Source organism: Hemicordylus capensis, chromosome 1 (assembly GCF_027244095.1).
Source record: "Hemicordylus capensis ecotype Gifberg chromosome 1, rHemCap1.1.pri, whole genome shotgun sequence".
Classification (NCBI taxonomy): Eukaryota; Metazoa; Chordata; class Lepidosauria; order Squamata; family Cordylidae; genus Hemicordylus; species Hemicordylus capensis.
This window is the reverse complement of record NC_069657.1, coordinates 204,485,682-204,507,037: the sequence shown is the minus strand read 5'-3', so window position 1 is coordinate 204,507,037 and position 21,356 is coordinate 204,485,682. Positions and strand designations below refer to the sequence as shown.

General features: G+C 42.6%; 1 protein-coding gene and 1 long non-coding RNA gene across 10 annotated transcripts in view; one reads left to right on the top strand and one right to left on the bottom strand.

The window, feature by feature from the left end:
* The window catches only part of LOC128333907 (uncharacterized), a 53,942-nt gene extending 48,377 nt beyond the window's left edge, over positions 1-5,565 (top strand). The window contains exons 2-4 of the long non-coding RNA XR_008311114.1: positions 3,509-3,655; positions 4,821-4,954; positions 5,282-5,565. This is a non-coding gene — a long non-coding RNA (uncharacterized LOC128333907). The remainder of the gene's footprint in view (positions 1-3,508; positions 3,656-4,820; positions 4,955-5,281) is intronic.
* The window catches only part of ITPRID2 (ITPR interacting domain containing 2), a 181,246-nt gene that overhangs the window by 13,318 nt on the left and 146,572 nt on the right, over positions 1-21,356 (bottom strand). For all 9 annotated transcript variants that reach the window (XM_053269863.1, XM_053269856.1, XM_053269834.1 and 6 more), the window contains 4 exons: positions 13,134-13,225; positions 4,812-5,990; positions 1,106-1,183; positions 152-279 (listed from right to left, as the gene is read on the bottom strand). In XM_053269863.1, the coding sequence (XP_053125838.1) occupies positions 152-279; positions 1,106-1,183; positions 4,812-5,990; positions 13,134-13,225 (1,477 nt within the window). The remainder of the gene's footprint in view (positions 1-151; positions 280-1,105; positions 1,184-4,811; positions 5,991-13,133; positions 13,226-21,356) is intronic.

The window sequence follows — 21,356 nt, the reverse complement described above, 5'->3', positions numbered from 1 at the left end:
GATAGTAAAAGAAAATGTTGGTGTGGGGAGGGAGAGAAGGTTTCACTGGCATCATAGGGAATTCAACATATGCACAAATATAACTGCAAGTTACTTTTAGTGAGAACATCACCTAGTTTAAATTTTCACAAATTGTCACAAATGCTTTTACCTCTCTTCTTCTGTCATGTGCTGGTAAACGGTTGTCTGCTGGCGCAACATGGCCAATTCCAAATCCATCATTTGTGTTCTAAAGAGATTTAGATTCCTTCTCACTACTTGAAGATCTTGGAAGGTGTTCTAGACAAGTAGAAACAAAAAGGAGAAGAACTTACATTCCAAGTAAAGTTCTGCTACCACTTTATTACTCTCTCTCTCTCTCTCTCTCTCTCTCTCTCTCTCAATCTCTCTTCCTTCCTTTCTTCTTATATACCACCCAGACATTCGTCTCTGGGCGGTTAACAATGACATAAAAACAATTAAAACAAATATAAAAGGTTAAAAGATTTTAAAAATTAAAAACAGCAAATTAAAACTTACAAATTTAAAAATCTGAAAAAGCTTGGGTGAAGAGATGGGTCTTCAGATTTTTTTAAAAAATAGTCAGAGCTTTTCTCATGGCCATAGTCTAGGCCAGGGATTCTCAGACTTGGGTCCTCAGGTGTTATTGGACTTCAACTCCCATAATCCCCAGCCTCAGTGGCCTTTGGTTGGGGATTATGGGAGTTGAAGTCCAATAACACCTGAGGACCCAAGTTTGAGAATCACTGGTCTAGGCTCTTCACTGGGGGTCAGCAACAGGCAGCTTATGGGCTTAATCCATCTTTCCAAGGGAGACTTTCTAGAATCTCAACTACATGGCCCTCTCAGTCTCCCTCTCCTTTGCCCTTCACAAAACAGAGGAAGAGAGCTGAGCATGCAGAAGAAGAAGAGGAAAAACCCTCATCCCTCTGCTCTATGCTAGCCTGTCTTATCTTGCCTTCCCTCTCAAAACAGGAAGAAACCCAAAAGAGATTTTATCTCTAGTAGAGTTATCCTACATATCTATATGCTTGGAATCACCAATAGTCAGTTACAAAAATAGTACTATCAACAAAAGAGAGATGAAGGAGAAAATGTCATTTACTTCATATAGAGGTAAAATGGATGATCTCTGAGAACTATACGAGGCTGGAGTAATTTCATGACCTCTCATCACAGCATTCTAGGAAAGAAAGGAAAAAAAAACATACATTTTAACAAGCTGGTGAATTTTTAAAATACACACACACACACACACACCTGTGTGTGTGTGTATGTATGTATGTATGTATGAAAAAGAGAGAGAGAGAGAGAGAGAGAGAGAGAGAGAGAGAGAGAGAGAGGAGTAAACCACTATACAACATCAGTAACATAGCTCTGAATATTTAAAAATGTAGGCCATTTGTTCTTACACAGGTTGCTCTTCAACAACGTAATGGACAATTAGCTGGCATTTCAAGTGAAGCAAATGAAAATTTTAATCCTCATGCTCTAGTTTGAGCTCATTCTCTTAACTCCAAATGACAAGAACATGCATGCACTATTTCAGGAATGGTACACCTATATCGGGCAGCAGTGATATAGAAAGATGCTGAAAGGCATCATCTGATACTGAGGCAATGGTAGGAGGAGGCAATGGTAAACCCCTCCTGTATTCTACCAAAGAAAACCACAGGGCTCTGTGGTCATCAGAAGTTGACGCCAACTCGATGGCACGTTTTACCTTTACAGTACATATTACTGTTCCCCATTACTCCTAGTGTTACTCCACATCATAGATATGGTAACATCACAGTTCCAACAGCATCTAAAATTGAAGACAAGTCTGATTTGCTCTGCCTCTTTAATGCTGCTACTGAACAAGCTTAAGCGTGCTGCAGAAATGCAAACTTCTGAACCTCTACACATGCTGTACGATTTTGGCATCTGGGCAGCGAGGGATTAAAGCACCCAACCCTTGCAAGCCTTCTGAGGTAGTACAGTCACACAAAGAAATGTATCTTATGCACCAGTGGAATAAACTCTAAGTAGTCCAGTGTGAAGAGTGTGTGCATTCCACTGAGCACACAGATGGATTTGGATTCAAAACCCTCTGGGCTGTGGAGTCTGAGTAGCAAGTAAAAGGTAGGCAAAGTGCAGTTTCCCACCTGCAAAATGGGATTTTAAAAAACAATGTGTGCTTCACCTTTCACTGAGGGAGCTAAAGCTAGCACATTGACAGGGAGGCAACGTGTTAGGGGCCCCAACCGTAAATACAAAATCAATCAACTAAGTGTAAGTGAACATTCAATAAGAATAGCATTATCTGGTTATATTTTGCAATACAAAATGGATTGTGTACAGACACACAGCCCAAGTGACTGAACTATAAAACAAGTTAAACTTGTTTCCACAAACTGGCATATTTTCATCATGCTCAAAACACAAGTACTATGGTGATTTAATGCTCTTTGGGCAGGGAGCAAAAGCCTTCATTGAAGTGGGACCTCCCCACCCCTCTATTTACTATGTTAATCCCCATTCAACCATGAACCTTACTGGGTGACTCTGGGCCAGTCATGTATCTCTCAGCCTAACCTACCTCAAAGGATTGTTGTGAGGATAAAAATAAACATGTACTTCGCTCTGAGCTCCGTGAAGGAAGAGCAGGATAGCAGTGTAGAAATAAAATAAAATAAAACAAAAGTTTACTAGCTGGCCTTGAACAAGTTGCTTTCTCTCAGCTTCACAGGGTTGGTGTGAAGTGTCCAATCACAAACCTTTCTTAAAGTGTCTTTGCTTATAGCATCTAAAAGTTTAGTGTGCAGGTAGACATTCTGGATGGCATTACATTTTCAAATATGCTTGAGTAGACACACACAGAGTGGTGATATCTTTGGCTGGGTAAAGCATGGAAAAATGTGGCAAGTCCGGTACATAAAACTCTAAGAGTTTTATGAACCATGAACACCATGGAAAAGTTTAAAGTTTTGCAAACAGGATGAGTAAAGCTGTATCACATTTATGACCATTGGGATTTCACAATTTCTGGTCAAGTACACTCAGTGTTAGGCTGCATGACAGGCTCCTGGGAAACCCAACCCCCATTGTTTGAGGAACAATCAGGTTAATTCAATTTTTGGGATTTCTATTTGTAAAAATGTTTTCAAAAATGACCCCCACCCAAGAACACAGAGTTCATTGCAGTTTGGAAAGCAGACTGGAATATGAAAGAGCTATTAAGTAGAAGTGGAGAAAAATCTCAGAATAGGCAATTTGGAATGAGGTTGTGAAAAGGAACTTTGGAGGGCAGTGGAGGTAGCTTAGTGAGATTGTATCTATTTTAAAGATAAGCAGTGGTGTAATCCGAGCTTTAAAATTAAAATCAGCTGCTTTTAACCATGAAAGATATAGCCCTAATTCTAGAACTGCCCACTCCACCTTTTTTCCTCTCACATCTCACATTTTATGAACACACTGTAGAAAGGTGCATGGCATTCATATCTAGTACTGTGTTTCTTTCCTCTAGGCAGCAGCAACTACAGAAGCCTCTCCGTCACAGCAAGAACCACTGTGTAAGAAGCCACTCAATCCCATGCACACCACTTATTCTGGAGGCAGTGGTACTCAAGAGGGAGAAAGGTCCTAGATAGTCCTTTTGCTGTGTGAACCTCAGGTAGACATGCATTTCAATGGATATCTCATAGAGCAGTATTTCACAACTGCATCTCCACTCCTGCCCATTTCCAACTTACTACATTACCAGTAACCACTTCCATTATTTACAAATCAATTCTGACCTCTGTGGAATTTCATCTCCTGGTTACAAACAGCCTTGTGGGACACAAAGTTATTGTAGCATAGGATTTTTTGTTTTTAATCAAAAGCATATTTCAGGGGTCTTGAGAATTATTGCTTTCAGGGAATCCTTTCCATATGAATGGTCTCTACTGAAGAATACTGACCATAGAAACTTCCTACTGAGAACTTCATACTGAGAATACTGGCCATAGAAACTTCCTATGCTGCAGAAAATGTGAAGGCATGTTCTAGAGTGCGCTGTTAAGGCCTCATCATCATCTTGTATGAAGTTATTTTGTACAACACACAGCACTTTCTGACAGCTGTATCTTGTATGGAATAATATATAGTGGTGGACAAGCTCTCTTTCTGGGAATTTGATCCACCATTATTGGTGGTCTTCTTAGAGAATTCTATTAAGCTCCTGGAGAACCCCAGCACTCTACAAAACACAGCTAGAAAAGCAAAGCCTACATGTTAAGATGCATTATATACCGGCATAAAATACTGAATTTATTTTACATTGCAAAGCCAAAATTAACACAAAAACCTTCAGAAGTTTCAAATATTTGCATATAAAACTCCTATACAGGATGAATCAAATTTGTGCTTTGCCATTTGTCAGCTTTCCTATTTCAACTTTGTCGTTTTCATTGGTGGGAAAAGCAATGGCCTACGTGATGAGGAAAATTTCTCAGTTAAGTTAGGCATTGCTTAACCCATCCTTTTAATTTCAATGGGACTATTTTCAGTAATTTCCCTCATATCAGCCAACATAATCTAGTGGACAGAGTATCTAACTTGGATATGGAGATTCAAACCCCAATATAGCACTGGACTTATTGCATGGTTTAGAGCAAACTGGTTCAGAATAAATGAAATGTGAACATGTTGCTGAGTATCTTCAATCTTTGGGAATATCTAATTTTAATAAGTAACCATCTTGTTTTTGTACCACTTTTCTTTTGGGTGACAGGCTTAAGCCTTTGAAACACACATTAATCACAGCAATTAACTCAATTCTCTCTTACCCGTGAAAGGTTTTGTAACGAGTTTCTGATATCATGCAAGACTCTACGCAGCTGCATTTCAACAGTGGAGGGTGAACTGATTGAGTGAGGCTGGTGGGTGTGTCCAATGTTCCTCGGTGAGAAAGAACAGCCAAAAGGAGAAGGTAAACCACTGCAAGAGGACCCAGGGGTGCTTGGGATGCTGTGTGTGCTAAATGTTCTCATGTGTGTGCATAAGGGCCGATCTAGACAATCAGAATGGAGAGAATGCAGAGAACACGACGACTGAGACAAATGCGCGGGAAGGTGCAGAGGGCAACTCTGTATTCTGTTCCGATATGGTTCATCCACCACCTTGTTCACTGCAGACTGGGAAGCTTCTTTTCTAACTGATGAAGGAGCAATGAAAAGTGTGGATTTACACCTGGGAGGGCTGCCATTGACCTCGCTGATGGATTTCTCCTCGTTTTCCTTTTTCCCATCCTCTTCAGGTGTGTCGTATTTGTAAGTAAAAGAAGGAGGGCTACACAAAGTCTGCTTGCCTGGACCTAGCTGGACATTCACAGAGGAGACAACTCTCACGGGGTTTAGTAGTGTGGTTGGGAGGGACTGGGAACGTCTCAGGGGGTAACCCAGCTCAGCAATTCGATGTCTCTGCCTGAAAAGAAGGTCTTTGGATTTGAGAAGAGTGCGCCCAGCTCTGGAATCTGATGATCCACTGATCCTCCTCTGGGCCCTTTGCAAGGCGATGTTAACTCGCTCTGCTGAGGAAGGGGATGAATTCCTTTCTATAGATGACATGGATTTAAGGATGTGATGAGTGTTATACTGAGGAAATTCACACTCACTGCTTTTATCCAAATCACTCTCTTCACTGTCTTCCTCTAATACTTCAGACTCTTCCTGCTGTGAGGAAAGTTCATTTTTTCTAATAAAGTCTTCTTGGACAAACTGTTTAGCACCATGAGTTTGCCTGGTTTTCCATTCTAGAATTTTCAGGCCTTCTCCAGTGTTAGCCTCAGAAATCATTTCCCTCTTCTGCTGCTCCGCTTCTGAGAGGAGAAATTTCTCCTCATCAAGCTCATTAAAATAGGACTGTTCAGCTACTGGTGTTTTCTGTTCTTCACTGTAGGATGTCACTGTTGTCTCACTGTCACAGCTATCAGCACTGCTTCCCATGGCCTGTAATGATTCGTGTGCCTGTGAAAAAATAAATTGGGGCCAGGAAAAAGAAAACAAGATGACAATGAATGTCCATAGATTTGACATCTTCACAAATAAAAACTAACAATGAGGATTCATAAGGCTATGTGAAGTTTACTGGAAGAAGCAGGAAAAGTTAGTCATGAAGAACAGGTTAAACTGCAGAGCAGACACAACTGGCAGTTGATGTGCTGGATCCTACTCCTGAAACATTTTTATCTGGCCCTTGGAGTTCTACCAAATGTAAATTCAAGGAATACTGAAATGTTTTCCCACTCTTTAGTTCATGAGGAGAATGGCAATATTTTCAAGCTGCAAGCAACAGGAATATTCCACACTATACTGTTACACCTCACTTCCCCAGGGAAGACCTTATCCCTCCAGAGCATATAAAAAATAATATAGTGTGCTCCAGTCTTGGCTTTACTTACATGGACTCTTATGGCTGTATTCCCAAGGACTCTGGGCTGGTGATTATTGTGCCCATATTCAAAAAGGGAAGAAAGGATGACCTCGCCAAGTATAGGCTCGTCAGTTTGCTCAATACCATCAGCAAGCTCTATGCTAGACATCTAAATGGGAAACTTAAGGATTGGCTAGACCAAGAATATCTGCTTGCAGAGGAGCAAGCTGGCTTTAGGGAGGGTAGATCTACAACCGATCAATGCCTGGTACTTCAGCACCTCATTGAAAAATATGCTTCCAGCAACTTAGCCTCCCTATACACTGCCTTCATTGATCTTAAGGCTGCTTTTGATTCCATCTCCTGAGACAAGCTATGAGAGAAGATGGAAGCCTCCTCGATCAACCAACACCTGCTCTATCTGATCCGCATTCTTCATGCAGACTTGACCCTCAAGGTAAGGCGCAAGCTACAAGGACATCTCACGAACCCTGTCCCGACACAGAAGGCAGTCAAACAAGGTTGCATCCTGGCCCCAGACCTTTTTAACTTTTAAATTAATGACATGGTGAGACATCTTAGTAGCCCAGACTTTCATCCTCCGAAGCTGGTGGATAGAAGCATTTCCTCCCTGCTCTATGCCAACGATGCTGCAATCCTCTCTAGGACCCCTATAGGTCTCAGAAGAGCGCTGACCACTCTAGCCCAGAACTACAACTAGTAATCAACTATAAAAAACCCTAAAAGTTATGCCTTTCACCAGAAGACCCGACATCTCTGGAGTATAAATGGCTTTAAGGTTGAACAGGTCGCTAGTTTCAAATATCTGGGAGTGGTCCTACATGCCTCTGGCTCAAGAAAGGCCCACTGTGAAGATGTCACCCTCACCACTCAGAGAAGTTCCACCGCCATTCTAAAATTCCTATGGTCTAGAGGGGACCAATAGAGGGGAACACCTGCAGTAATAAAATTATTTGAGGCCAAGACGCTGGTGCAACTCCTGTATGATGCCCAATCAGGGGTCCCTACCAATGTTGCCCCTTGGAGTGGGTGCAGTCCGAATTTCTAAAAGCCACCCTCCAAGTGTCTCACTGTGACTCAAATGCCACCCTATGCTTGGAAATGGGCATGATAAAGGTTGAGGCCAGAATGTCGTTATCCATTCTTAACCTCTGGCTTAAATTATCCCTCAACCCTTGGGGCCTGGCCCCTCTGACCCTACAGGACAATTTTCAATCTTCCTGGAAAAGGGCAGCGTGGATTAAATTGTCACTCCTGGGCTCCCCCACCCCCACTTGCTATGGACCGTGACCAAGCAAAACCAGTAATCAAACAGAGGATAATAGACATTGAGCACCAGGCTGACCTAGGCAGGGTTCCAACCTTCCTGTCCTTGGAAAGGCAACAGATACTCTGTCTCCCCTGCCATGTACCTGTCACAGTTAGAAACCCCAAGCCACAGAAGGGCTCTTACCCTCGCCCATTGTCATGTCCTTCCTTCTACTGTATTGGAAAGCAAATACAGAAAGATCCCAATTGCAGAGAAACTTTGTCCCTGTGACATGGGGGAGGTAGAAACTACAGAACATGTACTCCTTTTTTGCCCCTTTTACAGAGACATTTGGGTCAAGCTAATCTTTCTGCTACTTCGCAAGTACCCTGGCCTGGCCGCTCAATCCATGTCTACACCTGGTTGCTGCTCTCAGATGAAGACCCGGCATTCATGTTTAACACTGCCAAGTTCTGTGTGGCAGCATGTCAGATTCGCCAGGTCGTGACTACCAGAACATTCCCTTGTATCAGTTCTGCATAGTTTTAAACTGCTGACTTTTTTAGTGTTCCTATTTAGATGCCTTATTTTATATACAGGTTGAGTATCCCTTATCCGGACATCCAAAATCCGGAATGCTCCAAAATCCAGACACCACGCTGTAACAAAACCAAAAAGCCTCAGCTCACTCACTCGCAGATTCCTAATTTTGCTGCTTTTAAACATGCAGTCAAAACTTACTTATTTCAGAAGGCTGTTAGTGACAGGGGTTTTGTCAATAATTCTCTCTAGTTGCGGCTCTGTTTTTATTGTGAAGCTTTTTAATGTTTTTAATGCAAATATTCCAAAATCTGGAAAAATCCGAAATCTGGAACACTTCTGGTCCTAAGTAGTCTGGATAAGGGATACTCAACTTGTAACCTGTCTTAGCCACTGCTTTTTGCATTTTATATATTTCACATTTTAATATGTTCATAATTTTCTAAATACAGCTGTTTAATAATAGTTATCCTCTTTTCTAAGGATAGTAGCTTTATATTATTAAAATATAGCTTTATAGTATTAGGGTAGTAACTTTAAAGTAATATTTTATGGTTCCATAATTTGTTTTTATTATTTTTAATCATGCTCTACTGTTCTATCTTATGCTGGTCTTGGACTGTGATGAAGATGATTGATTGATATTACACTTCTCCTTTCAATTTTGTACACAACAGGTACATACGGTAATATATATACTTGTATGCAACACTACACCTGAGAAAATGTACTCCATAATATTTAAGGCTATACTGTTAGATAGGACCAACATTATTACAAATCTTGACCACTTGTGAGAGATTCAAGGTGTGGGACAATACGGATTTTTCAGTCCCCACAGAACTGAATATGAGTGCTCCTCTGAGAAGGAGACTAGCTAGTTCTGCTGTAGAGCCCTCTTCATGCCCCAGGACACACACCGTCCCCCCCATCAAGACTACCATTCTTTTAGTCAAAGGGCATCATAGCTCCACCTGCTGACAGTTAAATAAAGGAACACACAATGCACTTGTAACAGTTAGTTTTTAAGATATGGTAGATGAAAACACAACGATCTGGCAGCAGTTCCTATTGCAGTAGCCCTGGAAGACTGCTTCGCTTACATAATCAACCTACCACAACAGAACAGGTACACTGCACAAGCAGACCTCACTTCCATACAAATGTATGCATGATTAAGCTGTGTTATGCTTCAGAGTGCGTATGCATGTGTGTGCTTGCGCGCACACTCGCTTCATATCTCCCTCTAACACAAAGAAAAGAAACTGTACATACAGTGCAGATGACACTGTGAGGCCCAAGAAAAACCATTTCCGCATTCCACAGATTCATGTGGCAGCAGGCACACTCGGTGATTCTCAAGGAGAACAGGAAAAAATGTCATATGTATCTATGACCACACCGTCAGTTCTCCCACACTACTGATATTTACATGAGAGGGAAACATGTTTCCATGGTCTGCTGGGGGTGGTGGTGGTGAAGAGATGCTCTGCAGAACTCATGGCAGATAAGGAAACTCATGAGATCATCATTATCAGTGAAACATTACCAGTCTGACTCCCTTTCACTATCTAAATAGTTCACACACACACACACACACACACTCCATAGCACAAGATAAGCAGAAAGTAGGGAAAGGATCAGATAACTGAGAGCAGTGCTTGGATGATAACCAAATGGACTTTCATCATCCCCTCCCCAATACAGCAGGCAGAGGACCTAGTGGAAGAAGTTAATTCAAAGAGCCATCCATGAATTTTGTACCTTACAAAAATGGTTCTCTTTATTATTAAAAGTTTTGAAATGATTAAATTGATTAAGAGCTAGAAGTTTGGTGTTAGTGTCTGAACCAGAATTGAACTAGTGAAAAAGTACTGATGAACTTGAACTGGACTGAATCCACATTTTTAATGGTTCAGCTTCCTGATACAAACTTTAATTTTTCCCTGTCATGTTTTTTAAAAATGAACAAGTTGTTCTAGTGAGAACTAATCAGCCTACTTTCCTTTCACTGTCTCTACAACTGGGCTATATTTGGTTCAAATCGAGGTCTATAAGTTAGATCTCTTGCACCTCAAATGTCCACGTGTCCACCATCTTGGATTGGGATGGATGACATCATCACAAACTACGCCGTTGAGGTGTCCCTACAACTGTACCAAATTTGGTTCATATTGGTCCAGGTGTTGCAAAGTTGATGGCGGGGGGAACGCACACTGATGGATGGACACACACACACACACACACACACACACACACACACACAGCCGAGTGATCTCATAAGCCTACTGGAAAGTAGGCTAAAAATACTAAACAGTATTCAGCTGTTAAAGAAAAAAAAATCTTTTCCTTTCTTTTTTTGAGGATATGCAAGTTTTTTTAGTGATCTTCAGCCCTTAAAATCAGATGCCTTTTCCCCCCTTCCACCAGACGGGGAACAACTTCTTGTTCAGGCTAGCGGGGTAACTATAATCACACAGGAAAGATCTGGACAAGTAGTCCTTTAAAAACTGGATGGCACAAGCCAAGCCTGCCCTGCTCAAGCCAACATTACATGTTTGCTGGCCTTCAATGAATCCATTCAGACAAGCATAATGTTACCCATAACACCCACAAATGACTGCATTTCTTTTCCCTGATTAACACTGACAACTTGCAGTATACAGGGAGTAAATGTGTCATCAAGGATGGGAAAAAATGAACTTGTTTTTCATTGTGATTTTTATGTTGAAAAGCAGAAGAGCCTTAAAACCTGTAGTCAAGCTAAAACCCAGCACTGACTTCAGCTTATCTTGGGACTGATTTTGCTTCTCAGTACATGCAAAACAAACAAAATACAGATTTACAAGTGATTCTTACAAAGTTCTATGCTCAAGTATTTGATTTCCATGGACAAAACCCAAAAATTATATTAACAATTGGCCTGAAGTCTATGATCCTGTTCTGTAGAGCAATACAGAATAAAAGAAGAAACAAGCCACTGCATATGAATTCTCTATGTTACTTACAAAGAACATTAATAGTAACAGCCTTGCAAAACTAGAACCACCTCATAGCTATTACTCGGACTGGTAGTCTGTCACCAAACCCAGGAAAGGGACTTTAACATACTCAGAGGTTGATATCCTTAACAGGAGGACAAAAAGTGGTTAACAGGTGGCCTTGCTTATCTAATGCTCTCTCTCTGTTGCCTATTGTCTTTTCAGTGCCAGGTAAAGACCTTTTTTAATTTTTCCAGGCTAAATGTTCTTTAGCCACTGATCTTTGAGCCTACTGTTGATTTTAGACTTTATTTTCTAAGTCACCCTCAATTCTTATACCAAAAGGTATGATATGCATGGAAAAAATGAATAAAAATCTCCACAGTGCCAACAACTGGACTCATAGTGAGGCTGTTCTCACAACCATCAAACACAGTGCTAGCACTTTCATTTGAACCAGCATCAAGCCCTCGAGCTGTGCTCTCTCAAAGTAGGGTCACCCAATTCCCAGCCTCAGCTCATAAATGAGGTTTAGCAGTCAGAGGAGCTCGTCTACCATCTCCCAGTGTGTGTGTGTGGAGCCGTGGGGCTGCTGCTTGAGCTCTGACACCAGCACTCCCCTCCTCCTTACAGGGCTTCCACAGAGTGTGGATACCAGAATGCAAAGCCAGCTCCATGCAACTAAGGCGGAAATACACTCGGCAGAAGTCTGCCCAACAACAGATGACAGCACCAGCACTGAGCACGTGCTCCAGCATTCTTAAAGGGGCAGGCACCATGCAAATGGGTTCAAGAGGAAAGGGGAACATAAGAACATAGCAGATGTGGAGGCAAGAACCAGGGTGCATTTGCCTTCTCCCTCCTGGTTCTGGTGTGTGTGTTGGCTCTTACTTAAGGACTAGCTGGCAGCTGCCGATGCTCCCTTCTCCCCTGCCATCCCTTGCAGGGATGGCAGCAGACAACATTCAATGTCTTTGGCAGTGCTGGGGTTGCCAGGAAGGGGTTAACTGCCTGCTTGCTCCTGGGACCCACCAAACAGGAAGCTGCAAAGCAGGGCTGCAGCTTCAGGGGAAACACAGAGCCAGGGATGGTCTGCCCTTTGGGCTCCCTGTTGAGGAGCCCAGGCCTCTGCTCATATGTTTGCTGTAAAGGTGGGTGAGAGGGTTACAGCAGAGCAGCTGGGGTTACTCTGTCTGCTCATGTGAACACCCTCAGTATGTAAGATTAGGACAAAGCCATGGAAGTCAAGTATGACACACAGTAAAAGGAGTGAAATTTAACATGCTGTCTAAAGATCTCTCACCACAACAGTTAAAAATAAAAGCTCTGATTTAAACTCCAAACTTGCCATCATCTCCCTAGAAATTATAAAAAGGAAGCTAAAGCAGTCGTGATTAACAAACAATTAGCAACTCCACACAAAAGAATAACAGCCCTCAGGAAACCAGGAGGCTCTTCGGTGCTTAGATCACATCATTTAGTCACAAAAGGAGTTCATTGTCAGGTCCTAGTTAGTGCCTGGAAGTATGCCACTTCTGCAGACATGCCAGATCTCTCTGTCAGGGATTTCTCACACACATTACAAAATGGAAGTTTTCTATAGCCATTGCGATTAACAGCAACTGAGAGATCTATCCTGGCTATTAGTCATGATAGCCATATGGAACCTGAGTTCGGCATACCACTAGAATACCAGTTGCTGGAGGCCAACAGCAACGGGTGGCTATTACATCCAAGCTCTACTTGTGGGCTTACCAGAGGCATCTGGTTGGCTGGTGTGGGAAACAGGAAGCTGGACCTTGTGTCCAATCCCGCAGGGCTTTAATGTCCTTCAAGTGGTAAGTATCCCTTTCCATAAGCAGATGGACAAGGTTGGGCGATTTGGGGATGGAGAAACACCATTGCAGGAATTGGACAGTGACTCAGCCATTGTGCGAGAAACGTACCTGAAGCTGACTTAGCATAAAGCAGTCTGTGGAAGAATCCTCTGCAAAGCCACTGCTGTCAGAATGCTGACTCGCAGATCGCAACAGCTGGTCTATGGGAGGGAGGAGAAAAAGAAGGGGAAATAAATCCACATGTGTAAAGCAGGTCTTCTGAAACACAAACTCAAACCTATAGTATCAAGGCGATATCTGCATTTATTTAGAGACTTTCAATGTCTAGCCTGTTCCATTCCAAAAGCTTTAGAATTTGAAATGACTACCAAAGGACGGCGGGGGGGGGGGGGGGATAAAAGGTCTGACACCATTCCATCCCTCCACACAACACTGTGTGCACCATAAGTGTGAGACAAAATGGTTTCCTTTTTGCACTGAATCGTGAGACCTAATGCAAAAGAGCACACACCCAAACATATCATACTTGTGAAATGTGCAGTGGTAATGTGGTAGCAGCCATCTTTCATGTATTTCTTTACTGTTTTTATGGGGCAGAGAGACACAGTTTTATGAGAATTCTAAGAGGACATTATGCAATCTAGGCACGCACTACAACTCCCCTGAGTTTTCCTGTAAAGCAGTGGTTCTTAAAAAGGAGTCTATAAGGAGATGCACATGTCACAAAGCCAGCCTAGCTCAGGTCTGTACTGCTTATGATCCATGGAGCGAAACAAAGCCCACCAGTCATGTATTGCAACCCATCAGGAACTTGACAAACCTGGTTTTGCCCATCTGAATTCAGAAACAGGGGTTGTTAGGTTTCATATCCAGTTAAGGATCTGTTTAAATTGGACCAGATCCTTGCCATATACAGAATCCAAGTAAATAAATAAATAAATAAATAAATAAATAAATAAATAAATTCTGGGGCATGTTTATTGACCAAGTCCTACTGTCATGTATAACATGTCTTCTAATTCCAAAATTTTAATTTCAGAGCTAGTTCTTACATTATGGCATGGAAGAACAACAAAAATCATTTATTTCTGCAATGACTCCCACTCTCTCTTTCCTCTCTGCAACCAGTATGCTGCATTCTATTAACCAAGTTCATGGAGGAGTATGGTCAAGGACACTTGACTACCATCTCAAATGCTGGGAACTAGAATTTCATTGGGTGCAGATTCCCAAACTAGATTAGCCTGCCTGAGTTCCAACCCTTTCAGCATACACCGAGATGGATGAATGATTGATGATGGATGGATTTGTAGAGTGGATTGGTTTGTAGCAACACCACCACAAATATGCAGTTACATCTTCTTGTGATGACATGCTACAAGCCAGTCTATGTTGAGCTCAGTGCACTGGCAGAAATCACATGACTTCCTCAGCCCACAGTGGTGGAGCGAAACACCGCAGCGCTGAGTGGTTTTGATGGCAGCCCACACCCAATGTGTGGGTAGGGGAAGGCTGTGAGTTGTAATCTATATAAAATAGATCTCGAAGAGGCATTTTACAACACAAGACTCATATTTTATGGAAATGTAAAAACTGTATGGCTTGAGTCAACACTTTAGGCAGACCCAACTATAAGCCCTCTTCCCCCTCCCCAGTTAAATCATGTCAAGAAACTGTATAATTTATAAGGAATGCCCAAAAATGAATATGTGGAACTTTCTAGAGACTGGTGAATGGCTTTTACTCCATCCACCACACAGATTGAACAATAAGCACAATTCTATAACCTTGCACCTGAAAAAATAATAATGAGAGTCTAAAGTACACAAGAGCAGAGGAAGTGAATTAAATCAGGCTTCAAGCACTCTCATTTGCTACCAGGGTATTTGTTGCCCATGAGATGTACTCATACAATATTGTTTGGAGATTAGCAGCAGCTACTTTTGACAGGAGGCTTTCAAATTCTCTCTCTACAAGGTGAATGTTGTTTCTAAACACATGCTGATATAGACAGTAATTGCACCGTTGGTGTCAGAATAGATACAAACACAGCAAGGTGGCATCTTGTTTTTCACTGAAGGAGGATGCCTGAATACATGAAGTTGCAGAGTAGGGCAATGTCACAGCCACAGCTCTGCAGATTCACAACTACTCCTCTGCTTAAAACTGTTCTTTGACAGCTGCCTCCAAAGACCTTCAGGAACTGCAGTAAATCCTTCCTCACAGTGAGAGTGATAACATAATTTAAGATATTAGAACTTGGCATTTCCTGCCAAACATCCTACTGTTTCCAAGAGTTCATGCTACAATATCTAATTATAAGTATAAAATAAATAATCTGATCCATTCTTAACTTGTCATTCCATTCTTTTGGATAGAATGCATTCAACAAAATGGTTCAGCACTGTGTGTCATGCTCTTCTGTAAGTGGAGGACTGCTACCAATTGAGCACATATCTCATATGCTTACATATATCTAAAATGGTCTACTCTGGCAGTTGGTCTCTCTAAGCATTGCTTCTCAAGAACCTTCTTAAATGGAGATAATCAGGGATTGATGTGAGACCTTGTGTGTGCAAAACATACACTCTACCACTGAACTCAGCCTGGTTCCTCGCCTTTTAGACAACTTCAACCAATATAGTTGGAACTGATACTTTTTCATGCACCTGGTCTTGGTCAACTTTAACTTGCCTGTTCTATGTCTGAAGATTCAGGGAGAATTATGCTTAAAAAACAAATAGCCAAATCATTTAGATGAAAACACAGTTCATGCCCTTACTGGATAATCTAAAGGACAGAAAATTCAAACACACTTGAATTAAACTCTGGACGTTCACATCACCTTTATTCCAATACTTATCATACATTCTTATCCACTAAACAAACTTGTTTGCACCCGCTACTCAATTTTACATTCTGCTGACAACTCCAGCCCCTGAAACCAGAAAAACAGGAGTGAGTCAACAGTATGGTCTCATACAAATTGCTCTAAATGAATTGTTGAAAGTGGTGGTGGTGCGTAGGAGGTCTTTGTTTGCTATTCATGTTATCATCTGCTCTTATTCTAAGACATCTGATAAGTTTTGAGGCATACATTCCTAACTCCGCCCCTCTCCCCCGCAGTGGTCAACTGAAGAGTGCCCCATGAAGTACTTTGAAATGCTTCATTGTACTCGTGTGTTCTGGCCTCTGTATCCTATATTTATCTATATTCCCTAGAAACAAAACATCAAGCAGCCTTTCCTAACAAAGCTCTTAATCAGAGGTCAAACACTACTATTATAGACTGAAAATCATGCAGTTCCATATCAGAGAATCTCAAGGCACAATTTTTAAGACTGTAAATAAACTCACTATGTGGTATTGGCCATCCTTGTGCCCTCCAACCATATCTATTTAAATCAAGAATCTCTCTCTTCTGATCATGTGTACAGGAGAACCTTGTTATCTGCAGATTTGTGTATCCGCAGTAGGGTAAAAGCCACCTGGCCTCAGCATATGCAGGGTGGTGGGGGGAGGGAGAAGGGGGGGGGGAAATCACATTGATCTCACGTATCCACGAGTTGTGGGTGGCCAGAAATGACGGCAGAGATCATTTCCAGCCACCATTTTGTTTGCTGGAGCCACAAAATGGCTCAATTTAAGTAAAAAAAAGAAAGAAATTGGTGATTTTCAGCCAATTTGGGGGCATTCTGGGGGAGCAGCAAAGCATGGTAAGGAGCTCCCCCACAAAACTGGACGATTTCTGGCCAACCAGGAACCTAACCCCCATGATCCCATAGCCACAATATCCACGGTTTCCATATCTGCAGCTGCAGCCAGGAACAGAACCACCACAAATATCGAGGTCCTCCTGTATATTTAACATGGTCCATAATACCGGAGCTTATCTGTCTCAACTCCTATGTAGCTTAGAGATAGCAACTGGCCTTCTAACTTCCATGCTATAGACAGTTTCTCTCTACTTAACATACAGCAGATGTCAGAAGTTGGAGTGCGTGGATCACTGACACACATTCATTTAGCCAGGATCAGTGATGCAGGGTAGCAGACAGAGTGTTGGATTAGGACTGGGTCAATCTAGGATCAAATCCCTGCTTACACATGAAGCTCGTGGGTTGATCTTTAGGAAGCCAATCAACCTCACAGGGTTTCTGCAAGGATGAAATGGTGGGGGGGGGGGTCCCAAATACACTGCTCTTTGGAGGAAAGGTATGCAGAATTTAAATAAATAAAGAACACAACGTGCTATTTCAGTTCAGAAAACTGTGAGGTTGAATTCCACCCTTGCTCAGACCCTGGACTGAGGTTTAAGGAGATGGCCCATGGTTCAGTGGCTGAGCACATGCTTTGCATTTAGAAAGGTCCCACCTTCCATTCTTAGCATCCCCAGTGGCAAGGTGAGGAAAGACTACTCAGCTCGGGACCTTAGAAAGCTGCTGCCCAGTCAGAGCAGACAATACTAGGTGCTTAATGGTCCAAGCCAAGACATAGGGGTCATTGTTTTCACTTAAGTTAGGGTTAGGATTGTTGGGATTATATAGTGGGGACCAGTGGACTAGGCTTCATGGTTGTATAAAATCCACCTTTATGGTGCTTTCCCAAGTCATTAAATGAAGTTACTTTCCTGAAACAGGTTTCTCCCAACTAGCTAGCGTTGTGCATAGTGGACAGTTCAGTAATGCTTCATTTTGTGCAGACTGGACAGTTCAGTAATGCTTCATGTTTACAGCTGATAGCAAGTGAAGTCCCAGTCCTGTCCCTTCAGAATGGGAAACATTGTGAGCCAAACAATCTCCACTGCCGTTATGCAATACCAAATGCCAGGACTGAGCGCACCAGATAAACTTGCTTGGTGGCAGTGAAAATTCATTACCTAAAAAGCACATAACATCATCTGTACTGGAGGATTATGTTCTCTCGGTGTGTTTCAAAAAAACACGAAGGTTATGACAACTGATTTTGAGACAAAAAAATAAACACATACAAAAGCACAATTCTTAAACAAAGAACATAACGAACATTATAAAGCCTGCATTAATGCATGGCACCAGTAGCTGTAAAATCCATCATATATAAAACACACTAAGGCTGTTTTAATGGTCTCTAGCTTTTAAGCAAGGGGGCAAACCAATCAGTGCTGACTTTAAGAACCTGTACTGTTTATTGCAAGCCTATTAAATATCTCTTAGACGGTAATAAAAGTTGCAGAGAGCAACCATGGGCTCTTCTTTTGAGGCACAATGCCCTTGTAAATATATTGCAAGTTCCTAATATTTCATGCTGGATATCTTAACTCTAGTATGAGCAGCGGAACAACCTTGCAAAGTCACAGGCCTACCGACATCCAGAGTGCATCTGAACCAAGCTTTGTCATTAACTGATTCTGGAAACAGGCAGTGGAAAATAGATTGATGAAACTAAGATAATAGGCTGCAATGTAAGACTAGGGCTTTCAGTGTGGGACTGAACCAAGGTTAAAGGATAAGGGCTCGGATGGTAAACAAAACCCAGGTCCGATAAGCTTATTAATTACAATATAGTAGCACAGGCTTGCAAAGGAACAAAATGCACACACGCACCCGTGAATCAATGTTTCCGAAACATACAATTCATGTGACACATTGTTTTTCTAAAGCTGGAGAAACATTTCACTCTATATTCAAAATATCAAGTTTCTATATAATATTAGATGTATGCATTTTCTTGACCAGTTTCCAGAACAATGGGCAGCCTTCACAGTAGTGATAGCCTAGTTAATATCTTTTTAAAGCAGCATCGGCCAGCATGTGAGATGTGCTCAGAATGCCACTGCCGAAACACGCAACTTACTGACAGTAAAACTCCAAGCCTCCCAACACCTATGTGCTAGGGGTGTGCAATTCGGGTTTTCGGTGATTCGGTTTGGGACCTGAACCGAATCACCCCCGTTCTGTTCTGTGCCCGAATATGGGCTTCCCGAATCACCCCTGATTCGGTTCGGATTCGGATTCAATCCAAATCCGAATCAATTCGGGTAAGAAAAATGGGTCCCAGGGGCAAAATAGTGGGGTAGGGTGGTAGTGCCCAATGGGTGGAGGCTACCACCCAAATTTCAGGGGAATTGGGCAAAGGGCTGATTTGGGGGGAATTTTTGAAGTTTTAGTGTCTTTGGGGCAGATCAGGGGCATAGCATGGGATCTGGGCAAAAAGAGTGGGGTGGGGTGGTAGTGCCTAATGGGTGGAGGCTACCACCCCAATTTCAGAGTGATTGGGCAGAGGGCTGATTTTTGGGGAATTGTTGAAGTTTACGCGTCTTTAAGGTTTTTCTCCATAAAGAAGCATTGAGGTGTCAGCAAATGTATAGCTTCACAGGGGGGGGGGGCAAAGGGGTGGCCTAGAGCAGTGTGGAGTTGGTGGTAGTTCCAGGTAGGGGCAAGGAAGCTACCTGAATTTTTTCAAAGGATTTGGGCAGAGGGCTGATTTTTGGTAAATTGTTGAAGATTACGCGTCTTTAAACTTTTTCCTCATAGGGTATACATGGAGCTTTCAGCAGCCCCATAAGTGCACTTGGGGGGTGCTGGGGTGGCCCAGAGTGAGTGGTAGTGTAGTGCACATAGTGTGCCAACCACCCCCATGGGTTTCTAACCCATGGGGTACAGGGTTCTGTTGTTTCTGAGGTATTCTGAGTGTGGATTCTATGATAGCAAATGAGATTTTCAATGAAACACCATGAATCCACTAATTTGCTATCATAGAGTCCACACTCAGAATACCTCAGAAACAACAGAACCCTGTACCCCATGGGTTAGAAACCCATGGGGGTGGTTGGCACCCTATGTGCACTACACTACCACTCGCTCTGGGCCACCCCAGCACCCCCCAAGTGCACTTATGGGGCTGCTGAAAGCTCCATGTACACCCTATGAGGAAAAGACGCGTAATCTTCAACAATTTACCAAAAATCAGCCCTCTGCCCAAATCCTTTGAAAAAATTCAGGTAGCTTCCTTGCCCCTACCTGGCACTACCACCAACTCCACACTGCTCTAGGCCACCCCTTTGCCCCCCCCCACCGTGAAGCTATACATTTGCTGACACCTCAATGGAGTGTCTTCTTTATGGAGAAAAACCTTAAAGACGTGTAAACTTCAACAATTCCCCCAAAATCAGCCCTCTGCCCAATCACTCTGAAATTGGGGTGGTAGCCTCCACCCATTAGGCACTACCACCCCACTCCACTTTTTTTGCCCAGATCCCATGCTATGCCCCTGATCTGCCCTAAAGACACTAAAACTTCAAAAATTCCCCAAAAATCAGCCCTTTGCCCAATTCCCCTGAAATTTGGGTGGTAGCCTCTACCCATTAGGCACTACCACCCCACCCCACTATTTTGCCCCTGGGACCCAAAATTCGAGCAGACATCACACCAGACCTTTTTGCACTGAAATCAATGGAGGCAAAAAGGCGGGAAATTCAAAGAGACGTCATCCCGAATCACCCGAATTTTTCGGGCACGAATCAGGGGTGATTCAGCTCGGGCCCGAAAAATATCGGGGGGCATCAGGGGTGATTTGGTTCGGCCCCGAATCACCCGAAATTGCTCGTTTCGGGCACAGATCGATCTGTGCCTGAAACGTTTTGCACATCCCTACTATGTGCTACTTTCCAGCAGTAGAGTTCAGATGAAATCCCAAACCATGCTTTAGTACTACAGAAGCAAATCCAACAGAGTCATGGGCTTGTTGTGCACTTTTCCCTCTCCTTTCTCGTGCACCAGAGAATGACTGCAAGGGCAAACCACAGCTCTGGTTACATTTGAACTCAGGGAACGTTGTTAACTCCTTAGAGTTAGAACAAACTAGCATATCAAACCATGACCACAGTTTGATCCTGCTTTCACATCCTGACTTGTTTCAACTCTAGTTAGTTAACAAACCACAGCTCCCTGTGCTCATATGCAATGGAGAGCTGGGATTTGTTCTTAAAGTAAAACCAATAGCTTTTACTCTTCTCTCGTGCTCAGGAAAGGAAGGGGCAAGACACCAGGCTCCATTCAGGTAGTGCAAAACCACAGTCACATCTAAATGAGGCCTCTAAGTGGCAGTTGGACATAGGGAATATCCACACCATACTCCCACCGAAAACTGCCAAAATGCCATTGTAGCAAATGGCATTTTAATGGTTAAATAACTGTTACGGAGGGGGATTTTTGGCAGGAAAATGGTGCCGTTAAAGGAGTAAAATACCCCTACCTCCATGTCACTATCCTGACTCAGACTCTGGCCCCAAATGAGTGATACTTGTGAATAAAGACAAGTCTCAGATTACATGGTGATGCACTGAATGTA